Source organism: Phocoena phocoena, chromosome 4, assembly GCF_963924675.1.
Source record: "Phocoena phocoena chromosome 4, mPhoPho1.1, whole genome shotgun sequence".
NCBI classification, from domain to species: Eukaryota; Metazoa; Chordata; class Mammalia; order Artiodactyla; family Phocoenidae; genus Phocoena; species Phocoena phocoena.
Genome location: NC_089222.1, coordinates 80,824,090 through 80,848,725, shown reverse-complemented (window position 1 = coordinate 80,848,725; position 24,636 = coordinate 80,824,090). Strand labels below are relative to the sequence as shown.

Below are 24,636 nucleotides of genomic sequence, written 5' to 3'. Positions count from 1 at the left end.
TGTCTCAGAACTACCGCACTATTTTCAAAATAGATTTAACAACTCTTAAATAGGCTTAGGTATTAAATAATTTAATATGAAATAAGGAAAACATCCCAAACTGGTGAAGGAACAATTCAATAAACAATGTTAGGAAAATTGGCTAAGTGTTGGGAAAGGGGAGAAGTCAAGTTACATTCTTAGCATTTAGCGAATTTCAGGGTGGAGAAGGGCTTTCTAAGAATAAAAGCAAAGGAAAAAAAAATCACCAGAGACAAATTTAACAAACTAAACTACATATAGATTATTGTTTTCTCTATTTAAAAATACATTAATAGGGCTTCCCTGGTGGTGCAGTGGTTAAGAATCCGCCTGCCAATGCAGGGGACACGGGTTCGAGTTCTGGTCCAGGAAGATCCCACATGCCGCCCACGTGCAGCAACCAAGACCCAACACAGCCAAAAATAATAAAATAAATAAATTTAAAAATACCTTAACAAAATTAAAAGGCAAATGACTATGGAAAACATTTACAATAAAGATGGCAGGAGATTAATATTTTTAATTATATAAAACTCCTACCTATCAATAAAAAATAAACAGATAACACCCTGAAAAACAAATGAGCAAAGAACCTCAACAGACAATTCATAGAAGAAACATAATTATTTAAAAAGTATAAATGGGGAATTCCCTGGCAGTCCAAGGGTTAGGACTCTGCTCTCTCAGTGCCGAGGCCCCAGATTCAATCCCTGGTCGGGGAACTAAGATTCCACAAGCCTCGCAGCCAGTAAATTAATTAATTAATTAATTAAAAAAAAAAAAAAACCAACTTAAAAAATATAAATGTATTAGAAAAATATATTTGCATATTAAAGAAACATTTTTTAAATGTTAGTATTTCGTGCTGCCTAGCCTGTGGTGACACTGGCTCTTTCATAGTTTTCTATTGCAAGTGTAAATTTGCTGGACATTGCAGAAAGTCATTTGAAATTACTATCAAGAGTCCTAAAATGCTCATATTTTTTAATACAGTAACTCTGTTCTAGGACTCCATTCTAAGATAATAATCAGATGCGCACACAAATAATTGATTTACAAATATTTCACTGCCATATTACAATAACAAAACTGGGGAGTATCTACACGTCTGACACCAAGGGATGGGTTAAATAAATGATAATAACTCTATTGTTTTCAATCCTGTGTAGCTGTGAAAAGTCATATTTCTGAAGACTATTTGCTGTCCATAATATAAAGTTAAATGGAAAAAAGCAGTATAGGCAACTAAATAGGAAATGATGCCAGTGTTCATATTTGGTGCTGGGGGGCCCAGACACATTGCTTCCTTTAATGCTTCACATGTGAGTAGGTTAATAGTAGTTATGTCTGGGTGGTGGGTTAGCAGGTGCTTTTTATTTCCTTCCAGTACATGTATTAGTTTCATGAGGCTGCTGTAACAAATTACCACAGGCTTGGTGGCTTAAACAACAGAAAGTTATTCTCTCACAGTTCCAGAGTGCAGAAGTCTGAAATCAGTTTCACTGGGCTGAAGTCAAGGTGTCAGCAGGGCCATGGTCCTTACAGAGACTCGAGGGGGAAACCTGTTCCTTGCCTCCTCCAGCTTCTGGTGGCTGCTGGCATGCCTGGGCTTGTGGCTGCATCACTCCCATCTTTGCCTCCGTGGTCACACTGCCTTCTCCTGTCTGTGTCAAATCTCCTTCTGCTTCCCTCTCTTAAGGATACCTGTGACTGGATTTAGGGCCCACCTGGATAATCCACGAGAATCTCCTGATCTCAAAAGCCTTAACTTAATCACACCTGCAAAGACTCTTTTTCCAAATAAGGTAACATTTACAGGTTCTAGAGATTAGGATCTGATATCTTTGGAAGCAACTCTTCAACCTACTACACTACATTTTATTTTTATCAGAAGAAAAGTTTATTTTAGGAAAAACTCAATTTGGGTCAGATTGATTTAGCTAAAATTGTTACGCCCAAGATAGAGAAAAGTTGCTGCTTCAGGATTTTTAGAGAAGGCAGTTTAGAGAGGTATTAAATTTTATATTGAAATTACGTCTTTGTGTATCAGTCTCCTTCATTGAACTGTAAGCTTCCTGAGGACAGAAACTGTATTTATTTTATTCATTATTATGCTTCCTTTCCCTGCTCTCCAGCTACTGGAGAATGTTGTGACTGTTACCTAGTAAACATTTGCTGGCAGGTTGCTTGACCCACACATGTCATCTGAAGTGTCACTGGGGGTGGACCACCGGTGTGTGGCATCAGGCAGAGGCTGACTGGCTGTGAGCTCAAGATAGCTGCCAATGGGGTAGCAGCCAACTGTCCTGGGTTGCCAGGGACTCCCCTACTTTTAACTCTGAAAAGTCCTGTGTCCCAGGAAACTCCTCAATCTCAGGCAAACTCTGCAGATTGGTCACCCTGCCAGGAGCCAAAAGTTGAGGGGAATTGTCTCAGCAAACCTGGTGCTCCTCACTCAGAAGGTTTGGTTCTCGAGGGTACTGTCCTGGAAGTGTGGCCAAAATGAGACTTTCTGGCGTTTTCAAATGCAAAGCAAAATACGGACTCATTCACTTACTCATTTCATATAACAAATGTCTGTTGAACACCTGCTATGTATACCAGGCAGGCACAGTTCCAGGTGCTGGGGGTTTAATGGTAAGCAAGACAGATAAAATCCTTCCTCTCGTGAAACTTACATTTTAATGAAGGAGGTAGATGATAAATGAATTTAAAGCATAGCTCTATAATCTGAACTGCTGATAAGCAATACGAAGCCAGTTAATGCAGAGTACAGGGCAGAGAATGATGGGGACTGCTATTTTTGGTAGGATAATCAAAGGTCTGTCTATGAGGTGATATTTAAACAGAGACAAGGATGAAGTGAGGGAACAATTTGTGCAAATATCTGGTGGAAGAGGGTGCTGAGAAGAAACAGCAGGTGCAAAGGCCCTAGTCGAGGACATGCCGAGCTTGCTTGAGGGAATATATGGAGGCCAGCATGGCCCATAGGGAGCAGGCAAGGAGGAAATGATGGGAGACTGGGAATTTGCAGATGGGCCAGGTCACGTAGTTGTGCTTGCTGCCATGGGTGTGACAAAGACAGGTAGTATAATGACCGTCTGGAAGAGAACAGTGGTTGTCTCTGGAGACTGAGGGTCTGCAGTTGGAAGTCAGACTAACTTTCTTCTGTGTATTTCTTTGAATGCTTTGCTTTTTTTTTTTTTTTTTTTGTGGTACACGGGCCTCTCCCGCTGCGGAGCACAGACTCCAGACACGCAGGCTCAGCGGCCATGGCTCACAGGCCCAGCCACTCCGCAGTATGTGGGATCTTTCCGGACCAGGGCACGAACCCATGTCCCCTGCATCGGCAGGCGGACTCTCAACCACTGCGCCACCAGGGAAACCCGCTTTGCATTTTTAAAATCATGTGCATGAATTACTTTTTAACCTAACGGCTTAAAATAATTAAAAATAATAAAGGTGGCTTTATAATAATTTTAAAATAATTAATACAAAATAAAGGGTAAAAACTGAGTTGCGGCTGGGCGCAGTTGGAAGGGACAGTCACGGGTTGTTTGTCCCCCCTGGTGATGGGCCTTCCCCGGGCGGCAGGGGTAGAGGTGGTATTCAGGTAAGCAGAAGAAAGTAGAGCCTGGGCCCCTCCAGAGGGGACTGGAGTCCAGCCTTCGCTAGAGTCCTCCAAGGACAGGAAGCTGGTCTTAGGGATACTGATTGGAAGAGAACAAATAGTCACAGAGTCAGCCTAGATCTTTTAAGGTTTAGCTGTTAGCAAGATTGGCTTGGCTAATGTTGAGTGAAATTCTCTTTCAGGCAAAAAATTGGGGTGGGCAAAATTTCAACTCCTTTCCCTCAATTCCCCACTGATGGATTCTGCTCTCCTAATGGGTGAAGACAAAGAGATCGAAAAATAGCTTTGCAGTGAGCAGACCCTCTGGGAGAAAAACAAAGATCTAGAGAGATTCCAAATAGGATTGGGGTGTGATAGGGAGAGGCTATAAATAGTGAAATGAACACCAGTCCCAAATGGGACCTGCAGGCATCAGGGGTGAGCCCGCCCAGCCTCTCAGAACAAAGGTGACTAACATCTTCCTAAAATATTACAGGAACTTTCCATGAGGGCTGTTGAATTGACCTACACCTTTTTTTCCCCAGACACATTTTTAGAAAGTGGGGGGAAGTGGGGGAGGCTTGGGAAGGGTGTGTGTGCAAAGCTTTGCAAAGCTCGTCCCAGCTTTGCGGAGAGGAAGAGAGGCCTACCTCTCCTCCCCATTTGCAGGATAGAATGTGGGAGGATCCACACCCGCATTCCTCTGCCCCTCCTTCCCCTGAGCTCTCTCCCTTCACTTGCTTTATGAGGTTCTCCCTGTCTTGGGAATCAGGGTTTCTCCACAAATCTGTTTTCTAAATGACAGCTCCCAGGAAGAGGGCAGAGGCGTCAGGTGTTTACTCCGGGCCCCATGCTTGTCCTCACCCTCTACATCCTGCACGTCTCAAAAAGCAAGGGTTGCCACAGAGATCATGCTTATGCCGGTTCCGTTCTCAGGCTTGCAAACCCACCAGAAGATTGAGACACCTGTGATTGTGACCCTCCCAGCCCCGAATTTCTCCCCATTTCTGATTAGGAAATGAAATCTGGTTTTCCCACATAGAAATTTTTGATTGCCTTTGAAAATTGTTAGCTTCTGTGAATGCTTTACTTCAATTAAGTAAAAAAGTCAAACAAAAACAACTTGGTGGTCAAAGCTCTGGCATGATGTCCCACTTAGGGAAATAGAGCACGGGTAGTCCAACAGATCGACAGGGAGCACCTACTATGTGGCAGGCACGTTCTAGGCACTGGGACTCATCACATCCCTGCACTTACGGACCTTACATCTAGCAACGGAGACAGACAACAAGCAATAAGCCTAACAAATAAGTATATTATATGTATGAATAATGATGGCAAGTGCTGTGGGAAGAAATGGAGACAAGTGAGGGGGGTTGGAAGGTCTGGGTTGGGGGAGCGTGTTGGAGTTCTCCTCCAAGTGAGACCAGAACAGACACAGCAAGTGTGGCCTAGGATAGGGTCCAGCAAACAGAAGGTGCCCCATAAAGTTCATTTCCTTCCACTTTTCTGTGCCCCCAAATTCTCATTACTGAGGGTTTGAACTTCAGCCTTTACATTCAAGCAAGAAATGACAGTGAATGACCGAACAGCATAAGAAAACCACACCACAGTTAGGATCTTCAAATTAGAGAATATATTTTCTGATTATACTTTTCATTATATATAAATGCAAAGCAAGTTTCCAGCACTGTGAGGAAATACAGAACTGTGTAAGTCACATATGCCTGTGAATTCAGGATCACAAGGATTGAAGTGAGCTTAGGAGCCCCTTTTCAAGTATCTCTTGACGTGAGTGGGATTACATAGTTATTATGCATATGCAAGGACTCAGGGAGCTGTAGCAGAAGATTTGTACATTTTTAATATATGTAAACTATACCTCGGTAAAAAAAAAAAAGATGTAATTACCATTGACCTTGAACTTAGGTATGGCTCCCATGCTGTCAGTCTTGAGCACTCAGCCACTGCACTGGGAGGGGCCCTTGAGCCTGAGCACAGGCAGGACAGTCTCAGGACGGGACACAGGGGACTCTGCCCAGGGACACCTGTGTTGTGCAGGAGCCCCGGGCAGGACTGTGACCACACTGCCTTTACTGAAGCCCCAGCCTCTCCTTGAGGGCCTGGGCTGAGGGGGGGACCAAATACCCACACCGGAAACAACCAGAGAGCAAGTCCGGACAAGGCCACCAGGTCTCAGGGGCAAAGCTCTTATCCTGATGAGAAGGCACGGCTTCACGTCGTTCCTGCTTCCTGGCATCAATGACAGGCAGCCGGGTCAAGGGATAGTCTCAGGCTAGGTGGGGAGTGGCTGTTTGCACCCAAAAAGATAGCTGGCTAAGTAAACAGGGAGCCAACCTCTCATCTCCATCTCACTCTGTCTCCCTGTCTCTGTTTCTCTCTCCCAGTGTGAGTCTCTGTGACTCTCTCTGCCACACGGGACACACCCAAGATTCTACACCTTTTTTACCAGATACCTACCAAACATCTGAGGATGCACAGAGACCCTGTGTGCCCACATTGTTAGACACCTCCCATCATGAACCCTCAGAGATTTTAGGTGGTTTGTTTTTTCTAGAAAAGCGTGCCCCCTGGAAGGACAATCTCTAGGCATGGCTGGGAGGCTGGAGTACCAGAAACCTAAATAAAACCCGCAGACACAGGTGGGTGTCCCCCTTCTCGAGCACTCACTGGACTGCTTCATTTCCTCTCTGCAGGAGGCGGTGTCCCATTGCCCGGAAGAAGGCCAACTGGCCCGAATCCAGAATGTTATCCAGGAGCTCCCCCCATCCCATTACAGGTAAGAATCCTTGGTAAAAGCAATTCACAGCCTCTCAATGTGATGTAATACCATAGATGCAGGCTAGCATCATAAAAGGGGACAAATTCAGTGGACAGTGGCTTTCCCAGGGCAGGTTGAGGGGAGAGAACAGGTCACTTTTATCAGAGTGAGTTGGTGCCTGACCAGAGACACTGGTGGGGAGGGACAGCCCATGTCTAAGTTACTTTCAGAGCACCCCTCAGAGTCCCACAAGAATCATTATGATCACAGAAGCCAGCCTCACAGAGATAGTCTAGGTTCTTACCGAGGTTCATAGCACAACCAAATCTATGGAAACCAAGATGGTTCTTTATCTTTCACGGTACGCGGGCCTCTCACTGTGTGGCCTCTCCCGTTGCGGAGCACAGGCTCCGGACGCGCAGGCTCAGCGGCCATGGCTCACGGGCCTAGTCGCTCCGCGGCTTGTGGGATCTTCCCAGACCGGGGCACGAACCCGTGTCCCCTGCATCGGCAGGCGGACTCTCAACCGCTGCGCCACCAGGGAGGCCCCACCAAGATGGTTCTTAAACAGGGTTTGACTGTTGCTCTTGAGCGTTTGGCTGACTGTTCTGTCTGTATGCTCATCAGTACCATCCCTTCCATCATTTCATCCTTTCATTTCATTCTCACAATTTAGCCCCTAATCCTACCACCTTTCCCATTGTTCCCTAAGCCTGCCCAGCTTTTACCAGGGGGGCAGGTTTTCATGTGGTATAAGGGCTTCCCAGCAATAACAGATGTTATTCATCCATCAAATGAGCTCTCTAACAAGTGCCAGGTACCTGTAGTTGCGAGAATTACAATAAAAGCTGAGATGGGGCCCAGTTTCAAGACAGTATGAGGCAGTGCTGCCCTGGGTGAAAGGAGGCACAGGCTCCAAGTGATGTGAGTCCCCTATTCTGCCTCTGGCTGGTGCTCCAAGGGCCTCAGCTGACTTCTATCAAACCCACCTCTTCCCCACCCACAGCCAGTATTCCTGAGGCTAAGAAAATTGCTTCCATCTATCTTGATATCTTCCTGATAGTCCTCCAAAATTCATGAGATAGAAATATTTTAGAGTCTCTTAAACTCAAACTTTAGAAATTATCTCCAGATTCAGGCTTCACACAGGCTCCAAATTTTCTTACTTTGCTTTTTAAAAAATGAACCGTTACAGGACCTTGGAATACCTGATTCGACACCTGGCCCACATCGCCTCCTTCAGCAGCAAGACAAACATGCATGCCAGGAACCTGGCCCTGGTGTGGGCTCCAAACCTCCTCAGGTAACCACCACCCCTCACCTCACTACCCCAGTGAGCTCAAAGCAGCCCCCAATTCAAACAAAGACTGGACTCTTCAAAACCGAAGCCCCTTGTAGACAAACTTTTGGCTAAGTGGTTGTCACACGTGGGAATTAAAGGTGATTTTGTAATTTTTAAAAAAATAAATTTATTTTATTTTTGGTCGCACTGGGTCTTCGTTGCTGCGCGGGCTTTCTCTAGTCGCAGCGAGCAGGGGCTACTCTTCGTTGCGGTGCACGGGCTTCTCACTGCGGTGTTTTCTCTTGTTGCAGAGCACGGGCTCTAGCTGCACGGATTTCAGTAGCTGTGGCACGCGGGCTCAGTAGTTGTGGCTCGCGGACTCTAGAGCGCAGGCTCAGTAGTTGTGGTGCACGGGCTTAGTTGCTCTGCGGCATGTGGGATCTTCCTGGACCAGGGCTCGAACCCATGTCCCCTGCGTTGGCAGGCGGATTCTTAACCACTGTGCCACCAGGGAAGCCCAAATGTGATTTAATTTTATTTATTTTATTTTTTTATTTTTTGCTGTACGCGGGCCTCTCACTGTTGTGGCCTCTCCCGTTGTGGAGCACAGGCTCCGGACGCACAAGCTCAGCGGCCATGGCTCACGGCCCCAGCCGCTCCACGGCATGTGGGATCTTCCCGGACCGGGGCACGAACCCGCATCCCCTGCATCGGCAGGCGGACTCTCAACCACTGCGCCACCAGGGAAGCCCCCAAATGTGATTTTTAATAGCCCTTTCCTGCTAACCATGGAAACTCTGGAACCCAGAGGTATCTTCTAGCTTATTACCAGGATGTGGCCAATGTTATGGGTCTGTATGTTATAATTTCCTGAAAAGGCCTTTTCTGGGTCTTTGGGGCTTCCTTTGCTTTTGTTGGTTTTGGTGGGGTCCTAGCTGTCTATACCCTGAATCAACTGCTTCATATGACTTCATAAATGATGACCTGCCCTTAGAACAATTGTGTGGAGGTGGAAGAAGATCCTATAAAGAAAAAAATTAATTCCTATATATTCACTAATATAGTGTTTACAGTTTTGCAAGGTATAATACCTGGTAACTGTTTCGAATTTGTTCAGTTTGTTTGGAGAGTCCCTTTAATTGATCTTAAATAGTTAAGTAATACAAATTAACAAACTATACATTTAGGAACTGATGGCTTGTACAAAAGGCCCACTGGCTCCCCCTTATGCTTCATGGGGTAGGGCAGACTCATTCACTGAATGTTTCTTCCACGGTTCAGGTCCAAAGAAATTGAAGCCACTGGTTGCAATGGAGATGCAGCCTTCCTTGCAGTTCGGGTCCAGCAGGTGGTGATTGAATTCATACTGAATCATGTGGATCAAATCTTTAACAACGGTGCACCCGGGTCTCTGGAGAACGATGGTAATGGCTCCTTCTGGCATACACCCTACTAATCACCGTTCTTTGCCTTAGGCATGGGGCCCAAGAATAAGTTAGAGTGGGCTGAGATCTAGCTCTCAGCGTCAACTGTGTGTGTGTGCTGACTACACTGCGTGTGTTTGGGGATCGTGCATACATACATGTGTGCCTGTGCAACAAAAGTGTGGTATGTATGCGTGTGGCTCTAGCATGTTTCTGATCAGTTGCATACATGGCCTATCCCATGAATGTGGTGTGGTGAACTGGAATACCTTCTGTTGCTTTTAGTGAGTTCTTAAACTCTTCCCGTGATTAGCTAGAGACACTGGCAATATTCTGCCGACTATTAGATTTCATCTTTACTTTCAGTATGATATTTCAGAAGTCCTAAGTGAATGAATTAAGAGGCATCCTATTCATACTCACATATATATTCAGAATGCCTTCTCTTTGCAAGCATTTTTTTTAAATAATTGAACTATAATTGATTTACAATATTGTGTTAGTTTCAGGTGTACAGCGAAGTGTGTATGTTATGTGTGTGTGTGTGTATATATATATATATAAACCATTATAGTTTATTACAAGATATTGAATATAGTTCCCTGTGCCATACAGTAAATCCTTGTTGTTCATTTTACATATGGTAGTGTGTATCTGTTAATCCCATACTCCCAATTTATCCCTCCTCTCCTTCCCCTTTGGTAACCATGTTTGTTTTCTATGTCTGTGAGTCTGTTTCTGTTTTGTAAATAAGTTCATTTGTACTATTTTTTAGATTCCACATATAAGTGGTATCGTATAATATCTGTCTTTTTCTCAAGCATTTCTTGAGTGCTTACTTTGTTCTGCCCTGCATAGGGCACTAGGCATACAGCAATGAGTGTGTGGGCGCATGTATGCAGAGACTAGCTAGCATTGAAACCCACTATATACAAGAAAAATATAGCTATTTCATGCTGGATGTGATGAGATGCAAGATATGATGTTTCAGTCCTGTAGTCTCATAATAACATAATTAACCCTAGGAATGCACTGGTATTGGTTCATGCTGATTGAACTCATATGAGCCTAATTTGTAAAAATCAAAAATCCAGCTGATCAATAAGCCTGTTAACTGCCATTTGTGTGAGGGTGATTTTCCAACATTAGCATACGTCACATAACTGGGAGGGCTTATTGAAACACAGATTACTGGATCTCATCCCCAGAATTTCTGATTCAGCAGGTCTGGAGTGCTGCCGAAAATCTGTGTTTCTAACAAGTTTCCAGGTGATGGAGCTGCTGCTGGTGGTCAGGGCCCACACTTGGAGAACCAGTGGTGTATGAGAGCTGTATCTGCAAAATGTTTGTATTAGCTGATCAAAGCATTCTTTTCTACTTTGGCTAATATACTTGGGAAACTCAAGTATAACCATCAAAGTAATCAATTGCAATTAATATCAAATTTTGATTTCTGGTGTAATTGTTCCCACCCCCATCCTGTCCTCCATGTGGTTTATGATCTTTCTTTTAAAATTCACATACCATAAAATTCACCACTTTAAACATTTTAAAGTGTACAATTCAGTGGTTTTTAGTGTATTCACAGAACTGTGCGACCATCACCAGTATCTAATTCCAGAACATTTTCATCACTCCAAAAAGAAACCCCACACCCATTAAGTAGTCACTCCACATTTTGTCTTCCCACCAGACTCTGGCAACCATTAATCTACTTTCTGTTTCTGTGGATTTTGCCTCTTCTGCATATTTCATATAAGTGGAATCACACAATATGTGGTCTTTTGTGACTGATTTCTTTCACTTAGCATATGTTCTCATGTATTGGTATTTCTGTTTTTTATAGCCGAATGATATTCTGTTGTATGGCTATACCACGACTTATTTATACATTCATCAGCTGATGGACATATGGGTTGTTTCTACTTTTCGGTTATTATGATGCTGCTGTGAGGTCATGTACAAGTTTTTCGTGTGAACATATGTTTTCAATTCTCTTGGCTATATACTTAGGAATGGCTGACGTTTCTTTTATCTTTATTTTAACTCGCACATTATGGATGTATTTTTTATTGTAAGCTATATAAATCCTTTTTGAAAGTAAAGGAGAAATAATACGCTTTCATTCATTCATCCTTTTGAGTCAACCAGTTATTTATTGGGGACTTATTCTGTGCCGGGAACCATGGCAGGCGCTCCACATGTATCATCTCATGGTCTTATCACAACAACCATCATAAAGTTATCAACCCTCTTTTATACATGAAGAACCAGAGAACCAGAAAAGCTTAGTATCTGGTAGGACTGAACACTGAACCTAAGTCTTCCAGCCTGTGCTCTTTCCTTACCTTGTGCTGACTCTGAGAGGAAAAAATAGTTAAACAGATAAATAAACCATTGCGGAGAATTAATGACTCTTGGGAGATGTTCTTCTTGACAGCAGATTCCATTCATGACTGTTAGTGTTAAGGATGTTCCTAATTCCAACCTGGAAATGCCTGTTCTTTTTATGACCATTGCCTTAATCAGCTTTTGTCCTGCATATTGAAATCCAGTTTCCTCTTTAATTCTTGATTGCCTCCAATAATTATTATTCAGTGCATTTCATTTAAATGTTCTCGTTATGAATTCTTATTGACTTCGGTACCATACTTAATATTTACACAAAATGGAATAAGTCATACGCTCTGGAATTTGAGATTTAGAAATAGGGTTCTACTTCAAATTGGAAAGATTTTAAAAGTCATAGAATCCAACACCTTTAATTGATAGATGAGAGCAGTGAGGCCAGAGAGATTGTGATATACCAAGGTTTATTAAAACATAAATATGTAGCATTGGGCACCTCCAATGTGCCAGACACTGTTCCAGACACTGGGGACAGTATCCAAAACGGCCTAGCCGCTGCCCTGCATAGAGCTATAGTCTGGCTGCAAAGACAAACAATAAATAAGTTTACAGATAAATACATTATCACTTCAAAGACGATAAATGCCAGGAAGAAAGTACAGCAGGATAATGCGATGGTCAATGACTTGGGGGTATAATTTTGGTACAGAGTGGACATGGCCTCTGAGGAAGTGATCTTTGAACTGAGACTTGAATGACAAGAGAAACCAGTCATGTGAGGATCTGGGGGATGAACGTTCCAAACACAGAGAACAGGGAGTGTAAAAGCTCTGAGGTGGAAAGGAGCTCATTGCGTGGCAGAAAGTCAGCCAGTGTAGCTACAGAAATGCAGTCTCCAAAGTGGGGTGCCCCACCCAGGGGACGCCAAAGACCAAAGTATGGGTATTGGAAGAAACTATTAGAATTCTTTTCCATTGGTTTTATTGTATACTTTGTAATTTCTATGATGTTGTATGTTTTCTATTACACATAAAACAAATACAGTGGTATATATGTATAACTTACAGCTGTATATGTGTGTATACAGTGGGAGTATACATTGAAAAAATTTTACTGTATATTTTTATAGACCACTGTGTCAGTGGGCAAAGAGGGGAGAGGGAAAGCAGATGGAGGGTCCTGGTCGGTCATGCTAAGAGTTTGGTTTGTCCCCTGTGCTGGGGAAAGCACTGGAGGTGTTTGAACAGGGCGTGCGGGATCTGAGCATCTGGGTCGCTATGTGGAGCAGAGACTGAAAGGCTAGAAGCAGGGAGACCAGTTAAGGAGCTATGGCAGAAGTCAGGAGGGAAATCATGGTGGACTGGACTACATCTTCCTCAACCTACGTCCCAATAAACGTATCTTCAATAAGTTGAAGATATCGTTAAGTCGAAAATGCATTGAATACATCTACCCTACTGAACATCATAGCTTGGCCTAGCCTACCTTAAATATGCTCAGAACACTTGCGCCTGCCTACAGTTGGCCAAATCATCTAACACAAAGCCTATTTTATAATAAAGTGTTGACGAGCTCATGTCATTTATTGAATACTGTACTGAAAGTGAAAAACAGAATGGTTATAAGTTTACTGCTTGTTTACCCTTGTGATTGCGTGATTGACTGGGAGCTGAGGCTCCCTGCCGCTGCCCAGCATCACAAGAGAGTATTGTACAGAATCAGTAGCCTGATAAAAGATCAAAACTCAAAGTACGGTTTCTACTGAATGCATATTGCTTTCACACCATCCTAAAGCTGAAAAATTGTAAGTTGAACCACTGTTGAAGTTGGGGACTGTCTGTGCATGTTAGCAGTGGAAAGGAGGAAAGTGGCTGGATTCAGGATATATTTTGGAGGTGGAGCTTCAGGACTTGCTTATAGGCTGGATGTGGGGGAGAAGGGGTACATCAAAGACAGGAATCAATGAAAAATACCTACTCCAGGTTTGGCTTACACAACTGGGTGATCCATGGTGCTATTTACCGATTTGGAGAGGATGGGAGGAGGTACCAGTTTCGAGATAAGGAGCAAAAAAATCACAAGCTCTGTTATGAGATGTAAAGCTGGAGATGCCTATCGAACATCTAAGCAGAAATGATGAGTAGGCCTTAGTATACTGGAGCCTGGAACCATGGCAAGAGGTGGGTGCTATGTTTCCTGATCCTGCACTTTATGTTTTTCTTGTTGTTCCAGTTGCTCCCAGAATGATTTAATGTTTTAAGTAAATAAATAATTAAGTTTAAAAAAGTCATAAATAATCTAGGATCTATGAACAAGTATTGAGTCAATTAAATTTAAATATTTTTAATCTCCTTTGGATTCAGTGGGAAAACTGGGTTAAAGTTGGAAACTTCACTGAAAAATCTTTAGGATCACAGATTTATCTAATTGTAGTCCTGCTGAATGACGGCCACTATCTCCTCCTTGGAAACGCCCCAGAGTCACATGCAGTCACATTGTCTGCAAGGCCTTTTGTCAGTGGTTTTATTTCACTCAGAGAGGGTCATGCTCTGCAAAGAGAAATAGTGCTATCGAGGTGCTTTCTGAAAATTAGCTGAGTCCTATACCAAAAGTGATTTCTTAGTGTCAATTGGTCCAAATTACCCTTGAGTCTCTTTACCCCTTCCAAAGTTACAGAAAACTGGCAAGGTTGCCAAAATACTAAGTAGAGGCAAACTTAGACCTCTTCGTTTTTACTTGGATCAGAGTTTCTCAGCCTTGGCCCTGTTGACATTTAGCGCTGGATAATTCTTGTCGAGGGGCTGTCCTGTGTATTGTAGGATGTTTAGCAGCATCCCTAGGCTCTACCTGTTAGGCGCCAGTAGCATTCCCCCACACACCTGTGACAACTAAAAATGTCTCCAGACGTTGCCAAATGTCCCTGGCTGGAGACAGGGGGTACAAGATTGCCCCAGTTTGAAAAAAAAAAAAAATTGACTTGGAGAAAAGAGATAATCGTGGACACCATTGATCTGTCATCATCACTTCCATTCTTTAAAAAAACGTACAAGAATTGGCTTGCGTACACTTGAAGATGATTAGGTAGTGAATAAAAAGCCACTTATCTCTTAGGGAATAGCATAGCCATAAAATGTCTTTCTACTGCAGAGATACAAGGCTAGGTAATTTCAGGAAAGTCGAGGCTCCAACCTTCAACTCCCCTGGAGCCTGTGTTCTCCAGCTGCGGAGAGGAGGCGTAGTATCATGCCCTACCCTAGATGAGTGAGGCTGCGTCTGTGGCTGAACACACATTCCCACCTGACCAAAGCATTAGGCAGTTCCCAGGGGCAAATACCCACTACTGTCACTCTGGCCCACAGTAAGTGCTCAGTATATTTGTCGTGTGCATGGATGAATGAAGAGTCTGAAAAGTACAGGAATGCAGGCTGCCTTCTGAAGCCCCTGTGTGCCCCCTGGTTGGTCCGGCCAGGGGGGCTGTCAGATCCCCACGTGTAGTCTCTGCCCTATAGACCCCACCACTCCCAGGAGAAGCCCCTGTCAGGAGGTCAGGAGGGGCTGTGGATGGGGGCTCTGGCTGGAGCCAGTGCCCAGGCCTCCTCCCAGGAGGTCTGTGAGCTCTTCTCTTCTCTTTACAGAAAACCGGCCGATCATGAAGAGCCTGACGTTGCCAGCCCTCTCCCTGCCCATGAAGTTGGTGAGTCTGGAGGAAGCTCAGGCCCGGAGCTTAGCTACTAATCACCCTGCCCGGAAGGAAAGGAGAGAGAATAGCCTGCCTGAGATTGTCCCTCCCATGGGCACCCTCTTCCACACCGTCCTTGAGTTACCAGACAACAAGTAAGTGTCCTTCTTCCAAGTTCTGGGAGATGTTTAGGTGGAGGGGGACGGAGGAGGAAGCCATAGAGTCTCAGGGCTGTGATGGCAGCATGGGCTGGGGGTGTGGTCTGGATTGGGGGGTAAGGAAGCATTCCAGAAGAGAAGGGAGCTGCCTCCACGACATTCACCAGCGGCTGATGCCTTCACTCACTGCCCCAAAGTCATCAAGAACTTGAGCTCCCACCGGAGATCCCTAGTACCGTGGTGTAGGTGGGGCTCATAGGTGTCAAGAATCAGAACTAAAACCCTTTACTCCTTAGTTGAGACAAAATAAGCTTGACATTTTCAAAAGGAAGGTTGCAAAACACAAAAACTTGACCCCCTCCTCCCACCCTGCACCTCCCACGGGACCTATGGAAGGCGTAGGGATGAGTGGAGGGCAAGCTGACGGAGAGCACCGCTCTGGACTGAGACCTCTGGGAACATGGCACCTGGGGACGTGCATCCTGGCTTCTGTTCCTCCTCTCTTACCTGTTAGAGCCCTCCCTCCCCTCCAAAAACAAACACCATTCTCATTCATATCTTCCCTCCCTTCTCCTTCTCACTTATTCTGTGGTAACCCTGGTCTCCACACATCCCTCTCCCAGCCCCATGTCCCACTGTAAAAAGGAGGCAGTGACTGAAGCAGGGGTCCGAAATCCTAGGCAGACAGTAGGTAGAGGAGCCGAAAGGCAATCTTTTCACTGGAGAGTGTCCGCCTTGCTGTTTGGTCAGTGAAAGGAGGTATGAAAACAGACCTCTCAGACCTCTTATCAGCGTCCTCCTTACGATGGCGAGGCTGTTTCCCCCTGGGGAGGGAGAAAGAGTGCTGCCACGTTGCACAGGGGTAGGGGGCGCCTGTCACACTGTGTGCTCTGAGAAGGGTATCTGGAACTCACCTGGCGAGAAACCCCTCTACTTCCTGAAGTGCATGGATGGTTCTCTCTCTCTCTCTCTCTCTCTCTCTCTGTTTTGAAAGACTGATCCCCACTGCCCCTCCCCCCTAAATCCCTGAGAATAAGACTTCCACTCAGGGGTCAGGAAGACTTCCTCTGAAGGACAATCAAGTTCACTTTCTCTGTGCCTTCATACCGTACCTCAAGGTATGCGATTACGTAAAATCCACCCCAAGGCCTAGTGCTTGAAAACATCAGGCCAGATCCAATAGAAGCCACTAAGCACTGCAGATCTGTCTCTGAGGGACGGTAAAATCATGCTGTGCTTGAGACCTGGATGTTCTCTGAGAACCCTGCAGAGAAAAGGTCCTCTGTGGGGCCCACAGGTTGCAGGGTTTCATCCTGGAACTTTATGAAGTCTGATAGCAAGGCCGGCTAGAGCCAGGCAGGGCCTCTGTGATGAACCCTGGTGGCACCAGGCCCTCTGGCCCAGTCTGGCACTCAACTTTCCCTGCTTCATCAGAGAAATGAGAGACAAAGCCAGAAACACAGTGACTGCCCTCTGCCTTTCTCTGCAGTGACCGCTGACCACACCCAGCAGCCTGCAACTCTCCCAGGCCAGGCTCTCTTCTAAGTTGCTTTCTCATCCACCCCCTTTCCAGTCCACTAAAGTCTACCCCAGCCCCCTCCTCGCCTGTGGGTGTTCAAGCAGTGTGGCTGCAGTGCAAGGAGCATAACAGGACTGAGGTCTCTGGCCTTTAGTGTTTACTCCTGTAAAAAAATAAGTATCTTTGATAACCCAGGACTGAACTGCTTACCAGAATTCCCAGAACTGTGGTTGCTTGTGACCTCTGAGTCTGCCACCGACCCCTGTCTCTGTTTGCCCCCTCCCCTGCCTGTAATAGCACATCTTTGTCCCTTCCTCTGGGGAATGTGGTCCTTCACTCTGACTCATGAAAACCTAGCTTGGTCATCATGGGCATCCCCAGACAGGGGAGAGTCAGGCTCAACTTGGATTTTAGAGAGAAATTTCCTGATATGTCAGAGCTGTTCATAACTAAGAACATGTTTGGGGTATTCCTTCTTAGTTTAAAAGTCCCACTGAAATAGCTAGTTAGCAAACTAACCCCCTGTGGCTTGGCTCCTTTAGAAGAAAGCTCTCCAGTAAATCAAAGAAGTGGAAGTCAATATTTAACCTGGGACGTTCTGGATCAGACTCTAAATCAAAGCTGAGTAGAAATGGGAGTGTATTTGTGAGAGGACAGAGGCTCTCAGGTAAGAATCAATAGCAGTTATGTTTATAAGATATATATATATATATTTCAGTTCTGTTTCTTAAGTCTTTGCTTTGATTATGTCAAATTCACTAACCCTGAAAGAGAAACTTATAAATTAACTGAAGAGTCTTTTTGGTTTTTTAAAATAATTTTAGATTTACAAGAAATTTGCAAAAATAGTACACAGAGAACCTGTAGACCCTTCACACAGCTCCCCCAAATGTTAACATGTTAGATAACTGTAATACAATGATCAAAACCAAAAAATTAATATCAATATAATACTATTAAATAATTTGCAGACATTATTCATATTTGGCCAGTTGTCCCTCTGATGTCCTTTTTCTGGTCCAGGATCCAGTCCAGGAACCCACACTGCATTTAGATGTCATGCCTCTTTAATCCTCCAACCTAGGACAGTCCCTCAGTCTTTCTGACCTTGACACTCTGGAAGAGTTTTGGCCATTTATTTTGTAGAATATACCTCAGATTGGGATTGTCTGATGTTTTCTCATGGTTAGATTGAGGTTATGTCTCAATGTGTCATATCAGGGGGCACATGAGGTCAATATTTTATTGTTGGTGATGTCAGTTTTGAGCACTTGGTTAAAGTGCTATCTACAAGGTTTGTCCCTGTAAAGTTACTATTTTTTTCCTTTGCAATTAATAAGTATCTTGTGGGAGATATTTTCAGACTATGCAAATATCCTTTTTTCATCATACTTTCATCCATGCATTTTAACATCCATCAGTGGTCCTTGCCTGCAACAGTTATTACTGTGGTGTTTACCAAATGGTCATTCTCCATTTCCATCATTCCTTCTACATTTATTAATTGAACTCTACTGTAAGGAAGATCTGTCCCTTTTCCCCCAGGGTGAGGGTCATGATTTTTATTTTTTTAATTATTTAATTTATTTTTGGCTGCATTGGGTCTTTGTTGCTTGCGTGGGCTTTCTCTAGTGGTGTTGAGCGGGGGCTACTCTTCGTTGCGGTGTGCAGGCTTCTCATTGAGGTGGCTTCTCTTGTTGCAGAGCACTGGCTGTAGGTGCGTGGGCTTCAGTAGTTGTGGTGCATGGGCTCAGTAGTTGTGGCTCACGGGCTCTAGAGTGCAGGCTCAGTAGCTGTGGCACAAGGGCTCAGTAGTTGTGGCTCACAGGCTCTAGAGCGCAGGCTCAGTAGTTGTGGCACACTACTGAGGGTCATGATTTTTAAATAGGAATGCTGCGGGAATTATATGTGAGTAGTGGTTAGGACCTATGATGCAGGAGGGAACTGAGGGAACCACTATATAATGGGGAGTATAACCAGTCCGGCTGAATATTGTGTCAGAAAGCGGAGGCCATAGAAATTTGCCACAAAGACATTTAGTGTTATAAATTGAAAGCATAATTGCTTAAAAATGAGGGCAATTGTTATGAAAGCAAGTAGTAAAAGGTAAATGTACAAATGTAATGAGCAAACTTGATTGAATACTAGTTTGAAAAAAAAAGGACTACAGAAGATAATTTGGGGGACAAATAGATTGGATTTTAGATGATATTGAAGAACGGTACATTCTCATAGTGTGCTGATGGTTCTTAGGAGACATATGCTGAAGCTGAAGTATTTAAGGATGAAGTGTCAAAATACTGAAACTCACTTTCAAATGATTCAGCAAAACATATCTATGTAGGTAGATAGATAGATAAAAAGAGATAGATACAGCAGACATGTGGCAAAATGTCAACCTAGGTTTAGAGGTCTTCAACTTTTCTGAATGTATGAAATTCTTTTTTTTTTTTTTTGCGGTACGCGGGCCTCTCACTGCCGTGGCCTCTCCCGTTGCGGTGCACAGGCTCCAGACGTGCAGGCTCAGCGGCCATGGCTCACGGGCCCAGTGGCTCCGCGGCACGTGGGATCTTCCCAGACCGGGGCACGAACCTGTGTCCCCTGCATCGGCAAGTGGACTCTCAACCACTGCGCCACCAGGGAAGCCCCTGAAATTCTTAATAATAAAGATTTGGGAGGAAAAACTAATGCCAATAGGAAAAAATGAGGTAATATTTTTAAGGACCTTCCTCAAGCCCAGTGATAATTGTACTCCAAGGATCATAAAGCACAGATGTTAGAAATTGTCACATTGACCTATTGGAATAATGAGGGATGTCACAGGGTATAGCAAGTACAGTGGTTTAGGCTGTAATTAATGACAAATCCAACTCAATTGCCTTCTGCAAGGAGGGAGTTTATTGGGACATCCAGATGTAGGGAAGGCTTCAGGGGTGGTTTAGTACAGTGGCTCTGTCTCCATTTCTCCGCGTTTTCCTCAGCTATGCCCTCCCCTGTCGGTCAGCTTTATCCCCAGACTGGCTTCCTTTGCCTCCACAAAGTGGCTACAATAGTTCTAGGCTTTACCTTTGACTCTCACTATATCCAGAAGGAGAAAGAAGATCATTTCTGGTAGCTTGCTCCTAAGGAAAGGGACCCTTCTTTCCTGGAAACCCCAGTTAAGAGTCTGTCTGCCCCCCTCCCTCCGCCCCACAATAGTAGCCTTCACTGAGTCACACGGGTCAATCCCTATGGCTACGGGAGTGCCCTGTGCTGATTGGCTTAGGCCTAGGTTCCTGAACCAATCACTGGCATGAAGAATGGCATTACACCCCTGTGTGAGGAATGAGATGCACCCAAGATGTACAGGGCTCTGTGAGAAGGGGAAAGGGAAATGGATTCTGGGTAGGCATCTACAATATTCATTATATAGGGAAAAACGTCTTTCACAAAATGGCAAGATGGCCAGGTGAAGAGGGCAGGTTGCTATAGGTATGGTCGAGCAGATACAAATCAAAAATTAGGATTCTCAAAGAAGAATTTAAGGGGGAGTACCTGGCAGGAAACCCCTGCTCTAATAACAGACTTGCTGAAGCACATCAGAGAGCCCTTCAGTTACAGAATCAGTGACACAATGAAAAAGGTTCCCCAAGTAACAAAAAGTTTAAAAAAATAGAACAAAACAATCGAGTAAAATTAGATTAAATGATTTTCTTTGATCTTGACTTATGAAGATTTCCACCCCCTTGTGGTTTTCAAAAGGAAGAAGCCCCAGGTGCTGGATCAAACAATGGTAAACTCACAGAATGCACAGGACGTCCCTGGCCAGCTTCTCAGCTTGGCCGCACCTCAGAATCACCCATAGAGTATGGTCCACACCCACAGCAGCTCTGCCTCAGGAGTTCTGTGGTGAACTCAGAGTACTGGTAATTTCTAAAAAGCTCCCCAGGTGATTCCGATATGCAGCCGGTGTTGAAAACCACTGCTATCTCATGAATAAGCTAATCAGAGATAGTTCATCAAACTGGCTGAATTTTGATGAAATTCAGGGGTGAAATTTTGATGAATTTCAGGGGTGAAATTAAAGAACCATCAGCGTCAATATAAGTGGCTCTCTGTGACCTTGACTACTGCCCGAGTGGCTGCTTTTCACCAGAAGAGTGTTGCTGGATCCCTAGAAGCTAAAGATTGGGGGGTAGGAAGTGGGGAGCCTTCTGGTCATAACCCACCAGCATGGTCACCGTAAAATGGCACGTGGGCTTGCTATTCACTGAAATATGTGTGTGAAAAAAGGAAATCAGTGGATTAACATATTTATTGATAAATAATTTTAAAAATCTTTTTTTAAAACTCCATATTTAAGAGCATTTTAAAAATTGATTCACCATGTATATAGTATTGGGGGTGTTTTTTGGTATGGGGGCAGGTGAAGGTATGTTTAACCATGTTTAGAAAATGGAACAGAAATAGGAAATACTAAAGGATAAGAAAAACTTGGGTATTGACTGAATGGAGATGCATAAACTTTGGAGTCTCCCAGACACTGGTGTACTGGAATTTGTATATTATCAAACAGGAAGATTCCAGGGAACCCTCCAGAGTGAACTCCTTTGAGTAGGGAAATAAAGCCATAGAGATAAACCAAGAGAGGGGAACCCAAGGACCCAAAGAAAACTGGTGGATGCATTTCCATGAGGCCAAGGTGCCAGACAGAAAAATATAATCTAAATACAGTTAGCCCTCCATATCCACAAATGCAGGACCTATGGATAGGGAAGGCCGACTGCAGTACACCATTTACATAAGGATCTTGAGCACAGATGGATTTTGGTATCCGTGGTGGTCCTGGAACCAGTCCCCTCAAAATACCAAGGACGATTGTGTAGTCATAGGCCAAGGATGTCTGAGTGCTGCTTAGTTTCTATCCAGACAAGGAGCCAGGGAATTCTTGACTGTTGCCAAAAGCAGCTACTGTGGCCACCAGGACCAGAAGGAGCTGTGTTGTCAGAAACAGGGTCCAGCAGGAAAGGTGAACACTGATGGCCCTGCAACCAGATCGCTTACCCATCCTCCGTGACACTCAGTGTCACCTGGTCACTACCCCTGAAGGGTGATACATGAAACCCATGAGGAAGGCCAAGAAATGCAGCTCTTGGAAAACAAAGGCAAAATCTTGTCTCAGAATACACGAACGGGGAGTTCCCTGGTGGTCTAGTGGTTAGGATTCGGCACTTTCACTGCCATGGCCTGGGTTCAGTCCCTGGTCAGAGAACTGAGATCCCACAAGCCGCATGGTGCGGCCAAAAAAAAAGAATACACGAATGAAGGGAGGCTGGCCAGGCAGTTTTAGAAGTCGTTTTGTAATAGATAGCTAGTGGGAAGCAGCCGCATAGCACAGGGAGATCAGCTGGGTGCTTTGTGACCACCTAGAGGAGTGGGATAGGGAGGGAGACGCAAGAGGGAAGAGATATGGGAACATATGTATATGTATAACTGATTCACTTTGTTATAAAGCAGAAACTAACACACCATTGTAAAGCAATTATACTCCAATAAAGATGTTAAAAAAAAAAAAGTCATTTTGTAAACTTGTGGGAATAGTCAGTCTTCCAAGAATGAGAATTCTGGCTTACCTCTGGAAGTAAGGAGATGGAAGGCCATCTTGGTGTCACCAAGGCTTTGGGTGAATGTTGCTGTGTCCTTCCAGAGCCCAGTGGGACCCAGGCAGAGATAAGCCCAGAGCCTGGGAGGCCAAGGGGCTAATTCAGAGCCTCTCAGAAGGAGCAGGGTTTGGAGCAAGAAGGAAAAAAGGATCTTTAAAAGAGGGACAAAGCAAGTGTGAGTCAGGGCACGATTTGGGTTAGGGCCAACACTGAGTGCTTCTTTTAGAACCGTCTCCTGAGTTTACCCTTGTTGCTGAGCCCTAGTTTATCTTGAATAATATCAACAACAACAATAAACAATAGTTACTTCTTCTTGAGCATTTACTCTATTCTAGGTTAATGCAACCTATTTTATATGCACTACTCATTTCATCCTCACAACAGCTCTACTGTTCCTCCTTTTCATGCCAAAAAACTGAAGTTTCAAAAAGGTAAGTTGCTTCTCTGAGGTCACACAGCCCAAAAGTGGGAGAATTGGGATTCAAAGCCAGATCTGCCTGGATCCAGAGTTACCTTAAAGCCACAAGTCCTGGGGCTCCCGGTCAGCTTCTAAATTGCCCTCTCTCCCCTCCTAGCAAGTTTGCCCTGGAAGCCTTCCTGAAAAGACATGATGATGTTTGTGAAAGTGCCTAAGCCTATGCCTGAAATAATAAGTTTTTATTTATTTAAACCATAATCTTCTGAAAACCTACTTGGGTGGCTTAACGAAGATGCATAGCATCCACCAGGCACACAGCAGGTGCTCAAAAAAGGTTCGTTTGGTTGGGATCTGCTCCAGGGTGAGGCTGGTGGGTGAGAGCATTGGGGAGCAACCAGGCTGCAGACATCAAGGAGCAGAGCTGCACGTAGAGAAAGGTGACACATGGGAGAAAGGGAGAAAAGTACCCCTGGGCTCCCTCTCACCTGTTGTACCAAATTCCTGGGTGTTGAGCGATGTGGCTGCAGCCAAGAATTCTGCTCTCTGGCCTAGTCAAATAGGAGGGGTTGCCTAGAGCCCCATGGATTCTACTCCATGGATGAATCTTTGAGTCTTTTCTGTACAATAAAATCGGGTTCAGGACTCCTCATTTGCTAATAGCTACGTGACAAAATTGTAACTTACCCTTATCTGTAAAATGTTAATAAACCTTTGATCTACAAATGCCCTATTTTTATAAGGTCACTCCCACCAAGAAAGTAGGAACATCTAAGGTGGAGTGGGGAATGTTTTCCAAAGGGGAAAATTATAAATACTTGAAAAACTTCCCTAAAGAAATTTCTTTTTTGTACTTACAGCCTGACCTATTGTTCTAAACACTTTCTCTGAACAAGCATTCATCAGGGATATTTCTTCTTTTGTCCTTAGTGGAAAAGGCTACTATCCGACCAGCTAAAAGCATGGACTCGCTGTGCTCAGTGCCCGTGGAAGGTGAGATTTTTCAGTTGGATCTGGAACTGGCGATTACAACTGGGAGATTGGCGCTCCCACACCAGACTTGCCTTCCTAAACCGCAGACCCTGCTCAGCTCCAGTCATGGCCACACACAATCCCCCAGGCCCAAATCCCTCCCTGACTTTCCGGAACTCAAGGGGCGCACACAGCCCTTGCAGTAACCTCCCCTACTCCACGAGGCCTCTTTCTCCAGCCTGTCTCCCCACAGCTGGAGACAGCAGCCTCCTTGCATTCAATCCTGAGCCAGGTAAAGGGTCAACACCTGAAAACTAAGGCAGACGAGGCTCCCCCTGGGGCATAAAGAAGAGTTTTGAATTTAGGTGTTTCCGTAGGCATTAGCTTCATTGTGTTTGTCAAGTCATGATTTTGAGTTGGTAGAGTCATTCATTCCTTCATTCATCAATAAACACTGACAGGCACCAGCCTGGCACGTAGCTGGACACTGCTGGTTGGAGCAGATGTACATACAGTTGCATGCCAGGTTACACCCATCACCAAAGCGGCACCTCACCGTGTTAGTTCTTACAGCTCCAGCCTTAAGGGCTGACTTGCCCGTAGCCCTTGCTTCTGTTTTTGTTAAGCGGCCAACAAGCACCGCTACAACTGGCAATACACAGGGCTTCCCTAGCAGCAGACTGCTTAAACTCCCCCATGACTGTACCATGACTTTCGAATCCCTTTAATACAAGGTATGTTGCTCTTTGATAAATGAGGCAGCCTGAAACAAAACAGAAAATC

The 24,636-nt window shown here is 44.6% G+C and overlaps 1 protein-coding gene across 1 annotated transcript in view; it reads left to right on the top strand.

Moving 5' to 3' along the window:
* The window catches only part of ARHGAP31 (Rho GTPase activating protein 31), a 109,241-nt gene that overhangs the window by 68,959 nt on the left and 15,646 nt on the right, over positions 1–24,636 (top strand). The window contains exons 4-9 of the mRNA XM_065876489.1: positions 6,349–6,431; positions 7,609–7,716; positions 8,977–9,119; positions 15,104–15,302; positions 17,367–17,491; positions 23,812–23,874. Coding sequence (XP_065732561.1) covers positions 6,349–6,431; positions 7,609–7,716; positions 8,977–9,119; positions 15,104–15,302; positions 17,367–17,491; positions 23,812–23,874 — 721 coding nt within the window. The remainder of the gene's footprint in view (positions 1–6,348; positions 6,432–7,608; positions 7,717–8,976; positions 9,120–15,103; positions 15,303–17,366; positions 17,492–23,811; positions 23,875–24,636) is intronic.